We start from the raw sequence: 22,423 nt of genomic DNA, 5'->3' as shown, positions 1-22,423 counted from the left end.
TGAGATAAACAACCCCTGGGGCAAACAAACTTCATTCCTGCAAAAATCCAGATATTTCTGAGGGCTTTGGGCCTCGATTTTAAAACATTTGAAATGGCTGAGTTTTCGAGCGATCTAAGTCTAACGTCTTGCACAAAATTTCGTGTAAACGTGCGTTTGTTTCATGCTGGTCATCTCTACATAACTGGGCCATTTGATGTTTTCTTGTTGCAAATGTCAGGTGGTTTATTTGTTTATTGATTGGAATGGAGTGGGTTTGATGGTATTAAAGGCTGAGAAAAGCGCCAGAGAAGTTATCATCTTACAATAACAATGTTCAGGATGACTGGACTGCTGTCATGTCTTCAATTGAAAGTATGTCATTTGTGGCCGCATGTCGTTTATCATTGACAGACGTAAAAACCGCGGGAGAAAAGGTGACATTCTTGGGTTACAGGATTTGGGTTTCTCCGAAGCAACCGGAAATTCCCGTTGTAACGCGAGATGGTTTTGTCATAAGCTGGCCCTTCTTAGTTTATCGTGCAGGCAATTGGCAACATGTGGTGAAAGAAGTCGATGAAGCGCTTAGTTTGTGGTTAAGTTATTGATATGCCCTGCCATTTTACCATGGCTTCTAAAGGATTTAATTTTCAGGTTCCGAGAAAAATATTCTCTCATGGATGCAAGAGGTTGTTTTTATTGGTTGGGTTCAAAGCGTATCGTTCTGTCTCGATTCTATCTGACCTGTGACATCCCATGTAACATATGAACTGTTGTTCTTCGGCCATGTAACAACTCACAGAATGAACACCTATCTTAGTGAGCTAATCAGTTTAATGATTTGAACCAAAACAAAATTCTCACCAATAACATGGACCCAGGTGGACGATACAATCATTCCGTGAATATTTTTAGCAACACACTGATAAAGAGCATCTTCGTCGAACGTCAAGTCTTGAAAATGCAATTTGTTGTTGTCCAGCTTAACCCGATTTCTGAAAAAAAAATCTCGAAATAATTAACAGTAATCGTGCGCGTTGCAAACGTTGGTGGAGGTGTTGGTCATAATACTGGACAATGTTGAGCATCTGCTTCATCGATGATCTCAGCTTAGACAAAAAGCTGTTACCTGCTGGTTGCAAAGTTGGAAGTGTTTCAGATGTTTTTGTGACAACATCCACCCATTGCGAAGTTTAACCGGTTGCCATCCATGTAGGGGAAATTCTCGGTGAAAAAGCTAGCAACGTAACTTTGTCAGTTAGGACCAGAAAAAGAACTAACATGATTCAACGGAACAAATATCAGGTCATGTCCTCTTGGCTGATTGTCGGTTCGCTCTAACCTTCTGCGAATATCCTGATTCAACCACTTTTCCTTGAACCTGGTTAGCGAAATCAGCAAATGCAAACAACTCTATCTATTGAAAATTTAAAGAAAGCGCGGAAAAGACGGTTGGCTAGAACAGGTTGAAAAATTAATGGGGACACTTCACCTTCGCCGGGAGTGGCGTTAATTAATTTATCTAATACCTCGCACACTGCAGCCCCCTCCCCCCTTATCAGTGTTGCTAGCAATGTAAAATAATGCTAAAAACTTGAACAGTCAACATTGAAAAGGGGAGAGGGAGGGGGGGGGGGAAGGTTTTAAAGGGAGTGTCTCACCAATTTTGCAACCTGTTGTAGTTAACTTACGTTGACCGTCTTATTCTTTCTCCGTCTCTGAACCACGAAAAGGAAGGTGCAGGAATCGCTGTCACATCACATTTCAGCGTTTCTTTTGCAGAAGTACCAACGGTTTTCTTGCTTTCTGGAGGACGCCCACTCGTCCATCTTGGATAAACTAAAACGGACAACAACCGATTTGCCAAAAATTAAGGGTTCTGCCTTCTTAGGTGCACTAGCTCTGTCCAGAAATGCAAGAAATAAGATGAACGCCCAATTTTGACATCCAACACGAAGTTTCCCTTTAAGTCAAAGCCTTTACTACCAATTTCCAACAATAAGGTAAGGATATTTAGGTGCAAGAATTTCTGCAATATATCAAGTCAATTTGTTTTATCGAGGAAAAGGCATTTCCTAGACAAAAAGAGGAAAGTTCATTGATATCGGCATTTTGGAAAGCCTTATTTAGCCCTTTGTTCTCAGTGTCTCCTTTTTCTTGCTGCGCAATCTTAGTTCCTTGACAGACTTCGAGCTCGTCTTTATTACCTTTTCCACTTGCTGTCTCAAAGCCTCAGTATGTTGACCTCTGAATCGAACGACTTTTGTGGCACAATGTACTGTACTTAAAATAATGTGTGAATGTGTTTATGTATTATATTGTATTTGCTGGTACGTTTGTAAGCTATTCGTAATCAAATGAAAATAAGGAAAACAAAACTGGAAAAAGAAAACTAATAAACATCAGAGAATTTACGGATAAACCGTAAAAGGCCATGTAATGCCCCTTTTAATGAAGCCGATCATGTTCACTGAAAACTAGCAAAAGCAATTCTTGTTCAGTATGAGGTAATTAGAATCAGATTTCAAGCAAAAATTCGTCAGGTTCCAGGCTGTTTTTGAAAAACCTTTGAGGTGCAAGAATATTAATGATGAATGATAATGATGGATGCGTGCATGATTTAATGATTACTGAAACGGACGAACGCGCGAACGCCGGGCGAACGGCCTAACGAACGAAGGAACGAGGTAACGGAACTGAATGGCGTGTATGGATTTATGGATGGATTTTGCAAAAGGAATATCTGAGTCTAAAGGGTATTCACGGTAATTACAAATTACATATTACGTTACCTTTCACCTGCAGGTTTATGTAGTGTTTTATTGGAGTTCCAGCGTTTTCCGAATTTTCTGCCTCACAAGTGTATTGTCCCTGATGTCTGTCCTTATGCACGTTAACAATGATTAGAAGCCTTCCGTGAAGTGCATTGGGAATTTCAAACGAATCCTTTCCGCTTTGTATTTGTATGCCATTTTTCTTCCAGGTGATTTTTGGTGCTGGCCTGAGAGTAAACCAAAGAGCTGACAGTTATCAAGTTGATTAAATTATCGGAGTGAATGGAAGACCGGGAGAGCAAAGCAGACGGTCACCATCAAGTTACCGATGTGAAAGAGTTATAATTATAGTCAAGGAATTCAGGTAAAACAAGAAGCATGAATTAAATTACACTAACACAATATTTTCATTCCCACGATCAAGACCTTGATTCTCTTAATTAGTACCATTTCTTTGTTGGGTAGTCACGAGAATTTGGTGTTATATCGAGATCACACCTAAGCTGATAATATTCTTCATTCTCAATACCTTTCTGACTGCATGACATTTCATTGAAATGTGAGGAGGATTTATGTACCGATCACTCCTAAAATGGCCCTCCTTTCCCCAAACGTACATTCCTATACAATTCCGTAATGTATCCCATATGCTCAATTATAGAAATGGTGGCTTTAAACAGTAAATTAACATTTTCAAATCGCTGATAAAGAATGTAGCAAGTCTAGAAGCAATAGTAAAAAATGAACACAGCACTCACCTTCCGAAAGCGAGACAGTACAATGTTTTATTTCTTTGCTCAAGGGCCATTTCTGTGGTGCCAGGTAAAACCGCCCAGGTTGGTGACCTGAGTGTCTTAGGATCTGTCTGGTCTGTGTTTTAAATTAAAGTCTGCCATTAACTGTGTTCTCTCTTCTCGCAATCCCTTGAGTTTGCCGAACAATTTTCGCACTCATTTATAAATGCTTACGTGTATATTGCTTTAATTTTTCCCCGGATTGTGTTGTTGCTTGGTGAGGCTAGTACCCGGGGGGAGGGGGGGGGGGGAACTCCCATATGAAACGGACGGGGATGCTCATCGTCTCGCTTAGGGTAAATTTTGGATTTTGGTCTCGCTTAGGGTGTTCCGGGCAAAGCGCCAATATTTTAAGCTGCCAAGATCTCGTTTAGGGTTCCACAAAGAAACACAGAATTACGCGAAGAGGAACAGAAGTCAAATTTTCTTTTTAACGTGTTTTGTTTAGGGGTCAAAATTTGCTTAAGCCACGCCCAGATTGGTCTCCTTTAGGGGTCACAAAAAGCTTGAGCCACGCCCAGATGGTCTTCTTTTAGGGGTTAAATTCAAAATTGCCGACGAGCATCCCCGTCTGTTCCATATGGGATTCCCCCCACCCCCCGGGGGCTAGTATCTCCGAACTGGCATTTATTTTCTGAACCCTGATGTATCACAGAGGACAGATCACAACCCCAGAAGCTTAGTGCCCTACCCTCTGTGACCGCAGTGTTAATAGAGTTTTAAGACGGTCCCTACTGGTTATAGATTTCGTGCGGTTTATAGCCTTGAAAGTCTAACCATTTGCAGACGAAATTACAAAGGCTCCACTTTCTCCTCAGTTATTTTACTGAAGAGTGTACCCGCAACGCCCCTCATGGTAGTCTCATGCTAACACCATCATCACTCTCAACGGGATCGAACGGCCACTCTGACTTTGTGGATCTTACAATGTAAATAGAAATTTATTTGTTTTCCTGTTTCATTTATCGTACATTTACCGTCTCCTTCCACTTTTTCGCGGACCTTCCTAGTCAATATCATTTGTTCATAGCCGAGTCCCGTGACCTTCAAGGTGAACTAAGGCAACAACTGAAAAAAACGAATTCCACAGGTCATAAATTTACCTGGTGTTCGTGTTTTCAGTGTCAAAGCACCTGAGGAATAAAAGGTGTTTGCAGCAGAGATTGTGCATCTGATTCCACCCAATGCTGTTATATCATCGATGTCCTCTTGGGTGACAAACGCTATGAACAATGTACCAGTAGATGGCGAGATTCCCCGTCTCTCGTTCCTCTCAAACTGTATCATATTCTTGCCCTCCCAGGAATAACTTGCGCCATAGCTGTTTCCGTGGGCAGGGCAAGCCAAGCTGAAAGGAGACCCGAGGTCAACACTCTTTTCCATTGGGGTTTGATCGGCAAATTGCCCAATAACTGCAAACAAGAGGTTTGTTGATAACTTGTCTTTCCGGTGTGTTTGATGTGGTAGAAATGATATATTACATGTAAACATCACATTAGATAAATATTTTTTATGACATATGCATTACATAGAGAGTTTTTATTTGGCAGTGTGGTTTGGGGCTCTCATTTCTTCATCTCCGGCCATTCACACCGTACAATTCGACGGCGTGTCACAAAGGAACTATTAATTTTTGTTGCGTTTCATCCACCTCACTTCGATTCATACTTCTCTTTCCTTTCTTTTCTCTCACTGGTGTGAACACACAATGTACAGTTATTGCATAAGTAGTGACCTGTCGTTGATTTTACAAACGAGTACACCATATAGCACGCTATTTTAAAGAAGCGAGAAAAGCAAAGTGTTGCTCAAAATGTAAAAGCCGGTTAAGATTAGATAGCCAATGATCTTCTTATTTGGGCAGAGACAAAACGTAAGAACCACACACCTCACGAAGATAAGTCATTAGCTTACACCATTAGCGTTCGTTATACACTAATTACATGTTGGTGGTTTTCTCGTGATGTCATCGCAGCCATGTCGGTGGACGAATCTCCATTAGTTCGTCCACCAGCAGTCTAAGCAATTCTACGTGGCAAATTTGTTATCTGTGTCTCCAGAGATTGATTTCAAACCGTCTATACAATCAAACAGATGCTCACGAAGTAACTATTCACTGTATATATTTAGAAACCAACAACTAGAAGTATTTATCGCACCGGTGAACTTGTCCCAATTGAAAAGCGAATGAGCTTTTCTTTAGAGCGTGCATGTTTCCAAGCATGACTTGTCGATGGTACTTTGTTCTCAAGTAAACTCTCACCTGTCACCGCAACTTTTATCTTTCTGCTGAACGTTTTTACGCCGGTAACAGTATCCTGGACGAAGCATTGATAAGTTCCACTGTCGGAGGAGCTAAGAGAACTTCCAGTTAAGGTACCGTCGCGTCCAAGTCGTTTGTTCCCGTATTTCAATGCACCTTCGGGTATTTCGGTATCGTTGTGGTACCAGGACCATTTCAAGTTCTCCCCTGAAGCGCCGCAAGGCAGAACAAGAGCCTTTTGTGCTCTGAATTTCACCTGCTCTGGACTAATTAGGTCGTAGGATAAGAAAGTCTTTATCATTGGAGGCGGGCGTTTTCGCTGGTTCTGACCTGAAACCATGACGGCAAGTTTGAGAAGGATTTTTGTACACCCGTCCTTTGAAGAAGGCTTAAAACGAATCGAAGAGAGAAACTAAGAAAACATGGGAAAACAAAATTATAAAGCTGGGCACAATTGTTTAAAAATTGATTAAAAGAAATCAGCGATTAGGTGCAGGGATGGCGCAGTGGTGAGAGCACTCGCCTCCCACCAATGTGGCCCGGGTTCGATTCCCAGACTCGGTGTCGTACGTGGTGTAAGTTTGTTCAGTTCTGTAATCTGCTCCGAGAGGTTTTTCTCCGGGTACTCCGGTTTTCCCTTCTTTTCAAAAAGCAACATTTACTTTGATTTGAGTTTATTTGTTCAGTTTAGTTTACAATGTCCCCAATTAGTGCTCCAGCGCTAGAACGACTAGACACATAAATTAAGTTCCTTTCTTTCTAATATATCAACCAATGTTTGTATTTTGCCCGTGAAAAAAAGCCGGATTGGTGTAATTTTTTGCTAAATGAAGAATAAAGTCTCATCTTGTCATAATAGAAGGCAAAAAATCTTTTGCAAACTTTTTTGGTCAGCAAATAAACTGCCATTGGAGTTTCCAGTAATCTATTGTTGGCTTAATAGGGCTCAGTTAACTGGACCAAGAAGTGTAAAATACAATAGTGATAATTCATGTTTGTGACAGCCAGCAAAAACGCGGTATAATCGCCACCCAGAATGTGCATTGCCCTGCAATTTGGATGTAGAATGCTAACTACGATTTCACTTTCCGAACATTACTTCAAATAAATCCAACGCAAAAAATTGTTTTTTTCACTTACTGATAACTGGTGTCGAGAGGTAGAAAATCCATAGCAAGGCAAGATGACTCCGGTGCATTGTACACATCTAAATTATGGGACCACTTGACAGAAAAATAACATTAACTCGTGAGCAAAACAGAATTAAAATAATGATTGATCTGCACACATGGGAGAATGAAAGCAACGTTGTTGACCATTCGAGGACAAGCCATTCGAAGCTAGTAAACGAGAAACTGGACAGGAGGAAGACTAGGAACGCAAAAGAAGAAGATAAAGCTGATGTTGATGGTGAAAATGATGACGACGAAGACGACAAGATGATGATGATGATGATATTGCTGATAATGATGGTGGTGATGATGATTATATTGCTGATAATGATGGTGGTGATGATGATCATATTGCTGATAATGATGGTGGTGATGATGATTATATTGCTGATAATGATGGTGGTGGTGATGATTATATTGCTGATAATGATGGTGATGATGATATTAATGATAATGATGGTGGTGATGATGATGATATTAATGATAATGATGGTGGTGATGATGATTATATTAATGATAATGATGGTGGTGATGATGATTATATTGCTGATAATGATGGTGGTGATGATATTAATGATAATGATGGTTGTGGTGATGACGATGAGGGGAGGATTAGGCAAAAGAAGAGGACGGTGGAGTGGCAAGTGCTGGAACAGCGTGGAGAAAAACTCATCGAAGGAAAATTTGTAAGGGAACTACAGACACACTTGCCACCCAGTATCATAACTGAGATAATGACAAATTATTATGATCGCAACACGCTGCAAGAACACGCTTCACACAGTCGGATAAAAAGTATCAGAACAACATTAAAACGTTCAGTTGTAAATCCATCATCCATTCATTAACCTCGAGTTATGCCAGCCGAGCTGATTATTGGAAAGACGTGGAAACATTTTATGCATAATTTTATGCCCTGTTAAAACTGCCATCACGAGAAGCTCTGATTATCTAAAACAAACTCTTTTGAGAGGGCCTTTTGATCGGTGATCCATTCTCTACTATTTTCGAATTCCCCATAATACACTTTGTTTGCCCCCAAATTTTGCATAAACTATTGTTTTCAAATGCTCTTGGGGACACTGCATATTCCCAAGAGCATTTGAAAACAATGGTTTATGCAAAATTTGGGGGGCAAACAAAGTGTATTATGGGGAATTCGAAAATAGAGAATGGTTCGTTATTGGATTAGTTTATATTTGCACAAAATGATCGGTAGTGCCTGTGGAGGGCGAGCCGGGGGGTCCACGTGCTAAGTAGTAAACCCACAATTGAACGTACAGCTATGTTGAGACACAAATTGAACTCTACACTTATAAATTGCAAAACCAAAATAGGTTTCATTTTCAAATTTTCAAGTGGAAAGACGGCTTTCCATTCTTAGCCAGCTGGCAATCTTGGTTGTCATTACGCCGACTTGCTACTATTAAAACCGGTGGACTCTAATGAAAATATGCCATACATTGATTCTTTCTGCCTTTTCCTCGTTCTTTTAAAATGTTCGTAGACAGACTTGTCTCTGACAACTTTTCCTTCAAAACAATATGAATCGATTCAGATCAGTAATGTCCGACATAAATTAACTCTCAAACAGTGGCATATTTTACATTTTCAAAATTACTTTGTATAATTGTTTATAAATTGAACCAAGAAAAACGGTTGAGGACCAACACATCCTACAGAAAACTCGATAACTTCGTTATTTTAGATCATGATGAAGATAATTGTAGCTGTGGTACCACCACACAGAATTTTCCAGTTTTTATGTGGGTATTCATTGCCCCTAAATCAATATGTTAACGCTCTCGTTCAGGTCCACTGAAGAGAAAACTAAATAACGAGAACTCGCATACAATCTGCATTCTGTAACGGGCCATTGAGCCAGCTAGTTAATTTAGTGTCGACTTTGGAACAAATGCCTTACCTTAGATTCTTAAAATCTCTTTCAGTTAGTGATATCTTTGGTCCTTACATTTTCTTGAGTTTCAAGCTATATTTTAGACTTGAAGCTTGCAAACACCAGTAAACAAGCTTTGGCGAGGATGACGCCGCCACAAGACCAACTGAAACAATCTTGCACGCACAGCTGCTGTTCAACAAAGAGTCGTTTCTTTCAGTGAACGGAAATTTAGAGAGGTTGAAAAAAATCTCCCAATTGGCTTGTCAGCAGGGCGGGGGTGTTTACCCAACTGATTTTTTTTTATTTAGAGCTTCCCGATTGAAGACCCACTAGTCCATATTTTCTTCCAGATTGGGAAGTCTGGCAGTCTGAATTGATATATAAATCGGTGTTTTTATGCGAGGTGAGTATTCTGGAGGGATAGTATGGCCCCAGAGAGCGAATATATTAGGGCTGTTTATACGAGAGAAAATAAGCCGCGGCTTACGTAAGATGCGAACACCCCGTATAAATGGTACAAAATATACGTTCAAGGCTTTCTCAAGCCGCGGCTTATCCTGGCCTGGGATTTTATACTCGTATAAATAGTTCCTTTCGCGTATTATGTGCGCCGCGGCTAATTTTCTCTCGTATAAACGGCCCTTACGAGGGAAAATAAGCCGCGCCTTAAATAAGACGCGAACTGGGCCATTTATACTAGTGCGGCCTACGCAAGACGCGAAATCCTCGTATAAATGGTTCGCGGCTAAGTTCGCAGCCAATTGGTGCAATGATGACGTAATTTATTTTGATGCCTCGTTTTGGGGTAAATAATTGTGACGCTAGTTTTGCGATATTAAAAGATAAATGGCTCGAGTGAGCAAACAAGGGAAGAAAATTTCACATGTAATCCAGTATCGATTCAGTAAAGTCGTAAACGAACACTTGCAGTGTGCTGCAGAACTTACAATGGCTGAAGTGACGCAAATATCAAGTTGCTTAGCAATTTCAATACCACTACAATTAGTGAGAAGCTTTCCGGGGCACTCCACATTCGCATTTAAGCTGAATCTTTTTCTTCAGTAATACGTGATTCGTTGCTCGCGCTCGCCATTTCTCTCAGGCGAATGGACGGGAGCAAAAAAGAAGTCTGGTCTATAATCAGGGGCACCCAACGTCAATTTTCAGAAAATATCTGTTCGGAAGACGATTTGAGATCTAGAATTTTCGGAAAATTTGTTGTTAAGTTTCTTGCTTGCCTGCCTCTCCTAGGATTTTCGAACATCTGAAAAATGGTATAATTGCCCATTTTTAACGGACTTTTACCCTAAAAAGGTCACCTAGAATTTTCGGGAGCCTTTTTTCTGGCTAAAATTTTCGAAATGGTAAGTTTTGATCCCTATAATTTTCGGATCACTAGACTTTCAGCTAGGAAATCCGAATAGATGAAAACTTTTTAGGGGATAAAATTATGCCTATATGTACCGTTTAAATACTAAAATACGTTTAACAATGCTATGTTTGAGTGGTTTTGAACTACGTTCTCGTTGGGTGCCCCTGTATAATAACAAAACAAGCGCGTGCATAGGAGCTGTTCACGGTTTGAGCAAGTCGTGGACAACGCTGGAGTACATTTATACGAACACTTTCACGTCGAAGATAAGCCGCGGCCAAGATATAAGCACAGCCCAAAACCCCTGGGCCACGATAAGCCGCGGCTTGAGCTAGCTGCGGATGGAGTAAGCCATGAACTTCGATTTTGTACCATTTTAAACGGGGTGTTCGCGTCTTATGTAAGCCGCGGCTTACTTTCGCTCGTATAAACGCCTTAATATGTTTTACTTTCTAAAAGAATACCGAGAGGACTATTTTGTTTGAAATAATGGGTCGGTCCGCAATTAACTGCTCGAGACTTATAATTCATTGGTGGGCTGAGGATCACGGGCATCTGCTTACCATTTCACACGCTTCTCTGATTTTCAAGTGGAATTGACAATGCGTGACAATTCGAGATTGTCATGCAATATTTCGTGACGTTTACACTTATTTCTTTTTTTTCTTACGCCATTATTCTTTATTGCTACGTCTTCTTTTTTTCGGTTAAGAAAGACGACATCTGTTGTAAAATTTATAGTATTAATTAATACATGACCCTCATGGGAAAACCCTTTGATGACATCATTTCAAAAGCTGATGCAACATGACTTATCCCTTTTGCAATATGCAGTGTTGAAAAATATAAACCCCCGTTACAAATCCGGTTTCTATAATTTTCTTCAAGATAATTCTGCCCTTCAAAGCGCTACAAAGTCCACCAAAATTCACAGGAGTAAAATGGAATTAACTTGCGAAGGAAAAAGTTATAAATTAATCGTTCTTTGTTTGAGCGACTTCAATTCAGCGAAAGATTTGATCGAAGGTGGAACAAAGTATGTCATCGACTGTCGCGCGGTGAAACCTAAAGAAATGGTAAACAAATTACAATCCTTTTGCGAGTTGATTTATGAGACTACAGTCTCGTACGTTTGGCTTAATTGCCCCTTCAATAAATTTTTGGAGATCAAGGGAAGACTTCGCTCGATTTTGGCCAAGGACAAGGATTTCACCAATGTAACAAGCGATCTTTTACTCTTGAAGCTAACAACTCATGGTCAAGAAGTGCCTGAAGATAAGGCATTGAAGATTAGCAACGACGTCCTAAATTTCGGCCAAAATCTCCTGGATATTCATCGCTTGTTGGATGCTCACCCGGGACTTTTGCATGAAAAGTTTCCCTTGAGCCAGTCGCTGAAGAGGAAAAGGCAAGATCACATTGAGAGCGCTCCGTCAAGTGACTACCCTAAAGTTGCATCCATGTCATATAGCGACACACGTCGACCAAATAGGCGAGTGTTTAAGGCGTTGAAACAAATGATAAAAGATCCACCGAGAAATGGGACCAGAGGCACCAGATGCTACATGTGTAATACCACCGAAGGATCTTTTGCCATCGTGTGCGATGGATGTCACGAGCTGAATGAGGAAATGAAACGGGCTTCATGTGATTTACATGGAAGATATGCCATCGTTACTGGGGGACGAATCAAAATTGGCTTGGAAACGTCTCTCAAATTGCTCAGGGATGGAGCCTCTGTGATTGCAACAACCAGATTTCCTGTCGATGCTGCAAAACGTTTTAGCCAAGAAAATGATTTCCACATGTGGAAACACAGGCTCAAAATTGTTTATCTCGAGCTTCAAAGCATGGCATCCATTGACGAGTTTCTCCTATATGTTCAACGGAACATCCCACATCTGGACATTTTAATCAACAATGCGGCACAAACCATCTTTAGATCGTACGAATATTATCAACCACTGATTGCAGAAGAGGCCAATCAACTTCCATGCTTGGCAAAAGATGCTAGCAATCTCCTTGTTAACACAAGCATGGAGAAACTGGAAGTGCGCTACAAAAGCGCATTTTCATCGCAACTGGCAGCTCTCACCGGCTGGCCAGCCCACTCAAAAGAGTTCCGGGATGACCAAAAGGATGATCACGGTGAGCCACTGGATCTGCGACTGCGCAATAGTTGGACTTACAATTTGGATGAAGTTCCTTTACAAGAACTTTTGCAGGTATTTTGGGTTTTAGTATTATGGAATCTTTGTTTTTTCTCTCTGTTCAATTACCCTTACAACAGCGGGCTATAGAGCGGTTTTCAATTGAGTGTCGTAAAACAAATACCAAAGTAATTACTTCAGCCAATCACAGCAGGTGAAAACAGCGCAATGAACCAATCCAAATTCGTAGCAATTCTATGTAACTTGCACAAAGCGCGGGAAAAATCACGCGTTCAAGTCGCGATTGGTTTTGCTTTTCCTTCTCATTGGTTGATAAATTGGCGCGATATATTTAAACCAATCACTAAGCGTGCTAATTGCATTCGCATAATTACTTTTGGACAGTCATTTCAAAACTGCTCTCGCCCCGGCCAGTTGCAATTCATTGTTTCTCGTTTTCAATAATGCTTTATGTTTTCTGCCTACCTGTATTCTTAAAACTTCTTACAACGTTCGCGTTTTGGCTGATTATCCATTTGTGGCATCTCTCAATCAAGTAGGATGCTTCCTTGTCGTTATCCGTGATTGCTTTACGTTCGTTTGTTAATTCTTTGTGGTGACCTGCAAGGAAGTCGAAATGACGTTTATTTGTTTTACAGTACCGTTTTTGGGACATGCTTTTGAGCCCTGCGCGCAGTTCTGTGTACTTGTCGTTCTTGACTACTGTTTTTTGTCTCAAGGTTCTCTACTACTGAGCTATGGGAGACTTCGGATTTTTGCCGAGCATCCCCGAGTCAACATCGGAAAATCTCGCCTCATTGAGATCTTATTCCTGAAAGATTATCTTTGACGTGTTTTCAAGACCAATGAGAGCAACTTGAAACATTTTCCTTTTTAAAGAGATGAGTCTATGTCATGAGAAATACGCCCGAAAAATTTCGGGATTTTCGCTCTCTTAGGTCACACCATAGTTAATAGAGGGGACTGTTGTTGAAGCTCGGCAAACATCTAAAGGAACAAACAAAGATGCCAAGATTTAGGTTGAAAAGTCCACGACCGTGCACAATCTTTTGTTTCGCGCTCTTACACTATGCATGAATTACGTAACCAACACGTTTCTATTGGTTAGTTCCTCAGTACGTGTTGTGCACGGTCAAGGCCAAAAAAGAGAGCAAAAACATACAAAAGAGAAATTTGTCGGGTTTCATAGCCATTCCCCTCTATTAACTATGGTCACACTTGAGCATCATATCTGCTTCGCTCTGGTTGTTAGATAATGTGATACAACCAAAAAAAATAAGCGTTCCGCTTCGTTTAGGAAAAAAACTGTTTAACGTGCCACTTTTTGCATTTTGCAGGTTTTGACGATCAATTCAGTGGGTCCATTCATCCTTACGTCAAGACTGAAACCGTTATTAAAGCAAAGTCCCTTTTCTCGTAAGTTTGTCGTGAATGTTTCAGCAATGGAGGGTCAGTTTTCGCGGTTGTCGAAAGGCCACCGCCATCCTCATACCAACATGGCAAAAGCCTCGTTGAATATGATGACTCGCACAAGTGGACTCGAGCTCCAAATGGATGGAATCTACATGACTGCAGTCGACACCGGATGGGTAACGGATGAGCGGCCGTTTCATCAAGCCAGGTAATGCTAAACAAGTGTTGTTGTTTTTTTTTTGCCGAACGGGATGTTAACGTTAGGACCCTACGCGTAAAATAACTTACGGACGTACGGACGTACGTACGTACGAACGTACGTTGTACGTACGGACGTTGATGACGTCATGGCTATAAAACCAAATGTTCTCACATCGATGGGTTACCATATTTTCTTAACTATGGTGCTTCGCGCGCGCGCGCCTTTTTGCGCGCCTTCGGCGCGCGCGGAGCTCCGCTAAAAATAGTTCAGTAGGAGAATGTACTTCAAGCGTTAGAGGATTTATTATAAAGGACGATTAGTTGTATGCTACCTGTCACAATTTTTTAATTTCCATGAAATTTGTTTGTGGAAAGTTAAAGAACCCACACACTGTTCCGTCGCAGAGCAGAGGACATTAGGGAACTTAAGCAACGACAACAGCGATGGCGAAGGCAACGAGAACGTCGGACATTTGCATTTTTATTGGGCAAAAACAATAGCTTTGCACGCTCTGCACGTGCACTTTTGTCCACTGATTTCTTTGCCGTCGTCTGCAAAACAACAACGTGAAATAGAAAGGTATGTTAGCTACGCCATGCTGACGAGGCCCAAGAGGCCGAAACAGCTGTCCATGGCTGCTAATTGACCGGGTGAAATGGTTGTGCGCATGCGTGATGTGTTGGCCACACCGGGTTGGTGTTAGCGTGTGTCACCTTGCTTTTATTGTTGTGTTCAGAGAAGAGAGACTGGGAACGAGGTTGCCGTCGTGGTTGCAAAAGTTCCGTATTAGGGAAGATATCGTTGACGTCACCAATTGTCATTAATGTGCCAACCAGAGCCCCACACGCTGTCGGAGCAAAAGGTCTTTCGTTCCTGTGGTTGGCAAATTTGAATAAAAAAAGCAATGTTTGTAAACAGATATCTTCCCTATTCACTACTTGCACAATCTCATAATACACCTCGTTTACCTCCCAAAATTTTGCATAATCATTGTTTGCAATTACTCCGGGGACATGAAGATGTCCCAAGAGAAATCGAAAACTATGTCTATGCAAGTTTTTGGGGGGTAAAAGGTGTATTATGAGATTTGTGCAAGTAGTGAATTCTTTATTTTCGAATGCCCCATAATCCACTTTGTTTTCCCCCAAAATTCGCATAAAGTATTGTTTTCAAATGCTCTTGGGAATTCCCAAGAGTCTCCTTTTCTCTTGCATAAACTATTGTCTTCTAATGCACTTGGGAATATTTAGTATTTCCAAGAGCATTTGAAAACAGTAGTTTATTTAGGGGGCAAACAAAGTGTATCATGGAGAATTCGAAAATAAAGAATTGTGCCAGATAGGTCCAGTGGTTAGGACGCTTGGCCTGAGATTAGGAGATCCTGGTTTCAAGACACGTTCTGAGCCCTCGTTGAATTTGTTCCTGGAAGTCCCTTGCTGTCCTCCCTCATTTCAACATCACTCGTGTCTCGGAATACAAACAATTAAAGTCACAAAGTGGCCCCCAAATGCTGCTTCTCACTGACTAACGATAAACTACTGCATTTACGCCGATCTAAAAATAACGCTAACCTTTACCCTAACCATATTGTTGGAAATATGCCGGAAATGCTTGGACTTACAGGGACACCTCGTGTTGGCTATGAAAATTGGGCTTGTATCTAATTATGCATTTCTGGACGTAATTGCATTGTGGGGCCCTGGGTGGGTGAGTAAATCCTTGGAAATGTTTAAGGAAACCGCTAGAAAGCATTGCGCACACTCAAACACTCAGTTTGCGGTCTGCCCAGTATCGTACTCATGTGTTGAGCCAAATCACCGGGGCATCCCGAGACAGCAAAGCCGCCATATCGAACAATACCAACCTCGTTTTTTAAACGTCGGTATTATTTCTTTTCAGACACGAGGCGGATGTAAAGGGGTTCGTAGTACCTCTTGACTGCAAAGATGGAGCCGCCAGAGTATGTCATCCAATAGTGCACGGATTATACCCGGCTAATACCCCATATTTTGCTGTATTTCTGAAAGACTTTAGGCCTCAAAACTGGTGATCTCTTTTTTTTTTTTTTAAAGGACGGGGGTTACTAATTCAAACGTTTTTTTGCGTGGTTTATGAATATGTTGGAAAAGTAGATCTCATGATCAACAAGTGTTATTGAAATCCAAAAGGAAAATTGGAGGTAACCAAAGCATTTTTCAAAGTTAAATAATGAACAATATTTGTAAAAAAGCTTTACAATACAAAGCAATGTACGGCGTTCTTTTCCAAATTGTAGTTTAATTATCTCTGAAAAATGCATGGTTACCCCCAATTTCCTTTTTAGATACCAAGAGCACTTGCTAAGTTCTGCGTTTTAAGCATAGTCGTCAGCCGCGCAAAAAGTATCCCTGTAGCAGTAAACACCTTCCATAGGCAACCCGAGTATCTCAAGATGCGTAGAACGTGTGCGCAATGACATAGTAGGCACTGCTCTTAAGTATTCTTTTACTACATTCCGTGCCAAAGTAACAGCAGTGTAAAATTACTGAAGTTTTTTTTACTTGGCTCACTTCAGTGCACGTAAGTGTTGTTTTATTTCCGAAACTTTCACAGATCACGATAAGCTTATCTTTGTGTAAAACGCCTTTCTACAGTAGCGCTTTTAAGCTGTTTTACAAGCTCCACTTTCGTTACAATACTATACTGCAAAAAGAGAATCACATAAACTGAGACATTTTGTCGCTGTTGCTAAACGCAGCAACCGAAAGCTGATTGACTACTTTCGTTATCAAATCAAATTTTAGCACGGATGTAGAGTCTCCGCAGCTTATTTTGAGCTACCATCATTTGTTCTCTTTACTTGTACCGCCGGTTAAAGCCGGTATTAGCGTGCGTGCAGACGCGTCTCCTATTTTCTTTTTGGCGCGCGCAAAAGGAAATAAGAGATGTCTCCACGCAGGTTAAGCCGGCATTAGTCCAATACCGGACAATCTGTATTCCAGGCTTGAATTCGACGAAAGTTCCTTCTTGTACCTTTATATGAAGGCCCCAACGTGAAAACGCTCATTCCCAGGACTTTTCCCTTGTCGTAATCAAAGACAAGAGAATGATACTGGGCACAAGTTTGGAAAACATGAATAAGAGATTCCACTGAAAACAGCAGGCTCGCGCTCCTAGTTTATTTTTTTACAAGATAAGATCCTGACAAACTCGAGACGAAACGCTCTATTCATAACTCCGTAAATAAAGACGTTTATTGCACCGCTAGTGGCTCCAAGATACGTGCTTATCAGGTAGATTTGTCGCGGAACTGTCCAGACACCTACGAACCGAATACATTCCACTACCATGACAGGACCCCAACAGATACAGAAACCCAAGGTCACGGTAAACAACAATTTTGCCAGCCTTACATCTTCTAAACTTGTCCTGAGCTGACCTCTCTCAGTTGAAATTCTAAAGCCCTGGTGTCTAATGGCGCTAAAGACTTTGTGGTATAGGATAATTACCGCAGCCATTGGAAATGCTAAGTTGATGGTCAGAGTTGTGGCGAAAAGGGCGGTGAATGCGGGCGAAAATGACGGAGAACTGTAGCAGATTGCAGTTCCTGGATGAAACGTGAAAGTTGTGGTGTTTATAATGAATGGAAGAGCACTACAAGAGAAGGCCCATAACCATATAAGGAGAACAGAGAGGAATGTCAGTTTAGAGGTGTAAATTTTGGGGTAGAGATGAACTTTCACAACGCGGATGTATCTGTTACACGCTGTTAGTGCCATGGTGTGTAAGGAAGAAATGCCAAGCACAAAGGCAGAGTATCCTTGTAATTGACAAGCCCAGTCAGGAAAAGGCCATTCGCCAGCTACCAGTGCCCCGGCAGAGAATGGCAGACAAAATACCGACGTCAGCAAATCTGCTACGGCTAAAGATACAACATAATAATTAGGAATTATGCGTAGTCTCGGGTTTCGGTAAAACGCAAGACAAACCAAAAGGTTACCGAAAAACGCCACCGAAGTGATCAACAAGAGAATCAGGGACTCGACTACGACAAGCGATAAGCTTCTAGACTTGAGCTCGAGTGAAATGTTACTTTCGTCAGGCTTTTGCGAGGCCTGCAAAGGAAGGGTCAAGTTGGTCATGTTCGGAGTTAGTGCCAAAGTGAATCTTGTAAATTATCCTTCACCTCGGTGTCTTGTCAAACCGGCGCCCAAACCAGCTGAAAACTGGAACGAAGATGGAAGAAAATCGTTTCCTCGATTTTCCTTCTTGAAGAACTTGGGAACGTTTTAACAAATATGCAAGAACTTTGAATGATTATGTAACTCGATCACATTCCTCTGTTGTGGACAAACCTTTCTGCGAAGACAAAGCATTTCAGGAAATCCGCCTTTTGACTCACTTCAGCCCAATGTAGTTCTTACAGTTCTTAATGTTCTTCTTCGCCTCTTTTGTGGCACACTAAAAGGTTCGCTTCAAGTTGCATTACAAACTAAACTCGGACTTGTAGATGTGAATGAACAGCCAATGACAAAGTTGTTTGTGGTTTTGAAATCCAATTTTCTATATACACCCGGCGCCTTACAGGATTTGCAATTATAACTTCGCTAGAAGACTCACAAAAGAATACTAGCATGACCTCAGGGTTTCCCGAGTAGTGGAAAAAAGCTCGTTTCTCATTGGTGGGCGAAACCAATAACTTTTGCAATTTAATTTTGCTGTTATTTGTCACACAGGAAGTCAAAACAAAATCCCCTTTTTAGGATAGCAATATTGAAAACATATCTGATTTCGTCTATTTTCTACGTGCAGCGGAACATCGACCGGTGGTTTGCCTGAAATATTTTCTCAAGTTTTGTCTTTTTGTAATTGAATCCAGATCTTACCACATCAAAAGTGCTTTGTCAAATCTGTTTAAACGAATATCTTTTCATTTGAAATAGTTGCGTGCCTTAAGTACAGCACTGTTTTCCATTTTATGTGTTTTATGCAAAATATTTCTTGAGATACGAGTTACAAAAACGATAATCCTTCGCAGTGTTTTCAGACCACGGCCAAAATAATACAATCCATCTCAACAAGAATCAAAGTTGTACAACAGGAGGAGTTGCATCTTGCCACAATCTTAAAAATCCCTTTTGCTGACGAAAACCCAAAATAAGTTTAAATTCTTAGAATGCTTTTGTTTTTTTGTAATGTTTATTTAAGAAACTGAATTTTAAAAGATAGCGAGTAGAATGAATATCCATTGTTTTCGTTTTCTTTTTTTTTTCGGATTTCCGTCCTTGTTTTTGGTCGACCTACTGTAGGTTATCATGATTCTAAAGTGTGAGAACAGCTCCTGATTCGGTTAATTCATTCTGAGGGCTGAGTATCCCCAAGAACTCCCAGTATCCCTGAGTTCTAAATACATCATCGGCTCTCAAAAATGTTTATCGTGAGGTAAACATTTACCATCTTTCTTCGCGGCGAGGATGCCACATTTTAGCAATTTCAGTCCTACTAGTAAGAGTATAGCAGGCCAGTTGTCAATTGAACCTCGTTGGTCAAATAGCCATGTTCGGCTCGTGAGTCGTCCTGGCTCAGCCGTAAGGCTTTCGAACTAGGGCATAAGCGCGATTCTTATGACCATGAGACTATTATCGAGTCAACCCTCGCCATCTTTTTAAGGTACGTTAGCTCTAAGGAATGTTTAGGCTTGTTTCTGTATTGGTAAAACCTGTAACTTACAAGACGTGCTACGCTCTTCGACCGCTGTCCCACAGACGCGTGTGCTCGATCCTCGATCAACCCCTTCGACCCTTCACCCCCCAAGCTTTAAAGCTTTAATTACCACCGTACATAAAAAAAAATGTTAACTTCATAACACATGAACACACATAGCGGTGATCGTAGTACCAGGTTCTATTAACCATCCAGTGATAAACCTGGTGGAGCAACTCCACAACGTTTATCTTTACTTCACGTTTGCTGTGGTTCAAATTGAAAAAACCGATACTTGTAACCGTCGCTTGCTACAGAGTCTCGAGTGGATTAGTGATCAAAGCGGCCACCTACAGTCTGTGACGAAATTCCTTCGAACAGTACACAAGTATACAGATCTGAGCTTTCGAGGGGGCGTGGCTGGGATTCTTCAAAGGGGGGAGGGGTCACTCTCTCTCACATCCGGGGTACTCAACGGTTTGTCATGTGACAATTTTTCGGATGGGGGAGAAGGGACAAGCCTACAAAATAGCTGCATAGACGAAGTAAGTTCCAGGTGACATAAATTACTCTTTCCCAGTCTCACAGATATGCTTTTATGTTGTTGACTGTCTTAAAGTAAGGGGGAGGGGGTGGGGACACGGCACCCCAGGACCCCCCTGGCTATGCCCCTGTTTCGCGGCAGACTCTCCCCTCACAGTGTTGTTCGCACGCGGGTTTCTGAGCCCATTCGGCAAAATAACATGGGAGGGCAATTTCAACCAACCAATAATAATCGTACAGAAATGTACGACTTCTGGTGGGGACATTTGCACAAGCATAAACACAATCACAAGCCACATAAATAAAAAACGAGAAAATAATAAAAATGTAATAATTAACTTTGTGACCCTATGCTGCTGTTTTACGTGAAAATAGGTTTTCGACTTTTAGATTTCTAGATTTTCAACTTCCCATCTGTTACTTTTTGCATTATTCTTAAGCTTAGCACCAATGAGTGCTATGTGCTAGCGATTCTTGACACGATAATAAAGTTCACGACTACTGCTACTACTAATGCTTATGCAAAATTTTGGAGGGCAAACAAAGGGTATTATGCATTTTTGAAAGTGGCGTATTGTACACAATTTTCACTAGGTTCTTCCCGTTTTCCAAACAAATCTTCCGAAAAATGAATGTTCCATTTGATATTTAACCGACTTGAAATTTTCGGAATTGTTGGCAAAATGGTAAGCACCTATTGTAACAGAAAGCAAAATTAATTCCTAGGGGAAATGAGATTCCGAAATGAAGAAAGACAGGCTGCTTATGTCGACTCGCATGTAGTGTTTCCGGGTTTTAAACTGATAGGCGTAAATGAAAACACATCGTGAACAGGAGTTTAAGTTGTGAATGAACTATTGAACATGATAGCCATCTTCATACAGTGATTATTAACCAGTAGTGATTTTTCTAGCGTGTTTGGAGCCGAACGTGGGCTTAAGTTGTCAACAAAAACATTTTACGGTTGACATAACAATATCCATGATTCTTGTTACCAGGAAAAAACTCATTTTTAAATGGACTATCGAGCACGAATGCCTATCATATGGGGTAGACTTGCACGCAAATCATAAGAAATCAAACTAAAGCAGAAGAAAACAAATCAAACGTTTTTGACTTTTTTAAGATGAGAGAGGGATACCGGTATACTCTATCAGAGTTGGATAGAAACCCACCTATAGCGTTAAGTCGAGAATCGATCCCGGAGGCCTTGCAAATGTTAGATCATGCATGCATGAGTGGCATGTCTGTTTACCTTGGCAAGCGGATTTCAGCTAGAAAACCGCCAGACACGGTGTGTCAAAACAATGACTCGATGATCTGTGGCTTTTATCAATTTCTTGCGACCATTTCTTGCGACTATTTCTTGCATAGTGAAACACTATGGCATTTAAACAAAGCTATTTCACAACGTATGTCACAACAGGACAGACTTCTATTGGTCTTCACTTGTTATTTCCAACGTTGTACCCGGCGTTGTACACACTGGATAGAGAATAACGCACACTATTAAGTCACAGCTGTTGCCTTGCGTGAGGTGTTTATTTATTCATAGACTAATTGGCATTCATAATTTGGCATTCAGTTGTGCATGATCTGCATAAAGATACCGCCTAATGGACTGAAGGAGTACAGCTGCATCGATTTTTGAGCGCAAAGTAATGAGGAATCTGTTGTTTTGGGAAGTTTTCGTTTTCCTTTTTCCATTCTTGGGTTCAACGACAGGTAAGAACTTGTTATGATTTCCAAACGATGTTGTCCTCTAGAAACAATTTGAATTGTTTGGAGAGGAAGCACGGCACTAACGAAACAAAAACTTTTAGTGCTTGTCGAAAATGTTGATCTACGAATACATACATTCTCTCCATCAATGTTGTTCCAGTTGAGTTTCGAACATAGAGGGGTACATTATGGATCCAAAATAAATTTTACGATGTTTTGGGAGCTGTTTTAGATTTGTTTAAATGTAGGTCACACTTCAATTTAACCTCCACCGAAAACGAGTATCATATAAACAGCTAAAAAGGGCGGATATTTTACGATATTTTTGTTGGTAGTAGGGCACGCTGTTGCAATTGATTCTATCGTGTCTCAGAAATTCGCGAATTTTGTCATTTATTTTCAGTTATTTTAGATCAGACTTTGGAAAAATAAAATG

The 22,423-nt window shown here is 40.9% G+C and overlaps 4 protein-coding genes across 5 annotated transcripts in view; 2 read left to right on the top strand and 2 right to left on the bottom strand.

The window, feature by feature from the left end:
• Window positions 1–22,423, top strand: part of LOC138030240 (ZP domain-containing protein-like) — a 58,494-nt gene that overhangs the window by 19,405 nt on the left and 16,666 nt on the right. For both annotated transcript variants that reach the window (XM_068878140.1, XM_068878139.1), the window contains exons 3-5: window positions 2,963–3,117; window positions 4,851–4,972; window positions 21,851–21,990. In XM_068878140.1, coding sequence (XP_068734241.1) covers window positions 21,927–21,990 — 64 coding nt within the window. In that variant the 5' untranslated portion in view covers window positions 2,963–3,117; window positions 4,851–4,972; window positions 21,851–21,926. The remainder of the gene's footprint in view (window positions 1–2,962; window positions 3,118–4,850; window positions 4,973–21,850; window positions 21,991–22,423) is intronic.
• On the bottom strand, window positions 602–9,338 carry LOC138030243 (fibronectin type III domain-containing protein-like). Its single transcript, XM_068878143.1, has 8 exons — window positions 8,907–9,338; window positions 6,951–7,033; window positions 5,811–6,140; window positions 4,651–4,959; window positions 3,512–3,623; window positions 2,772–2,980; window positions 1,671–1,818; window positions 602–974 (listed from the first exon to the last, which is right to left on the bottom strand). Exons 2-8 carry the CDS (start codon window positions 7,015–7,017, stop codon window positions 791–793), a joined length of 1,359 nt encoding a protein of 452 aa, XP_068734244.1. The 5' UTR covers window positions 7,018–7,033; window positions 8,907–9,338; the 3' UTR covers window positions 602–790.
• On the top strand, window positions 10,880–16,097 carry LOC138030241 (uncharacterized). Its single transcript, XM_068878141.1, has 3 exons — window positions 10,880–12,479; window positions 13,763–14,046; window positions 15,940–16,097. Exons 1-3 carry the CDS (start codon window positions 11,034–11,036, stop codon window positions 16,088–16,090), a joined length of 1,881 nt encoding a protein of 626 aa, XP_068734242.1. The 5' UTR covers window positions 10,880–11,033; the 3' UTR covers window positions 16,091–16,097.
• LOC138030244 (melatonin receptor type 1B-B-like) lies at window positions 17,177–21,296 on the bottom strand. Its single transcript, XM_068878145.1, has one exon. It carries the CDS (start codon window positions 18,159–18,161, stop codon window positions 17,193–17,195), a length of 969 nt encoding a protein of 322 aa, XP_068734246.1. The 5' UTR covers window positions 18,162–21,296; the 3' UTR covers window positions 17,177–17,192.

Source organism: Montipora capricornis, chromosome 13 (genome assembly GCF_036669925.1).
Source record: "Montipora capricornis isolate CH-2021 chromosome 13, ASM3666992v2, whole genome shotgun sequence".
Classification (NCBI taxonomy): Eukaryota; Metazoa; Cnidaria; class Anthozoa; order Scleractinia; family Acroporidae; genus Montipora; species Montipora capricornis.
This window is presented reverse-complemented; position numbering and strand designations above follow the sequence as displayed.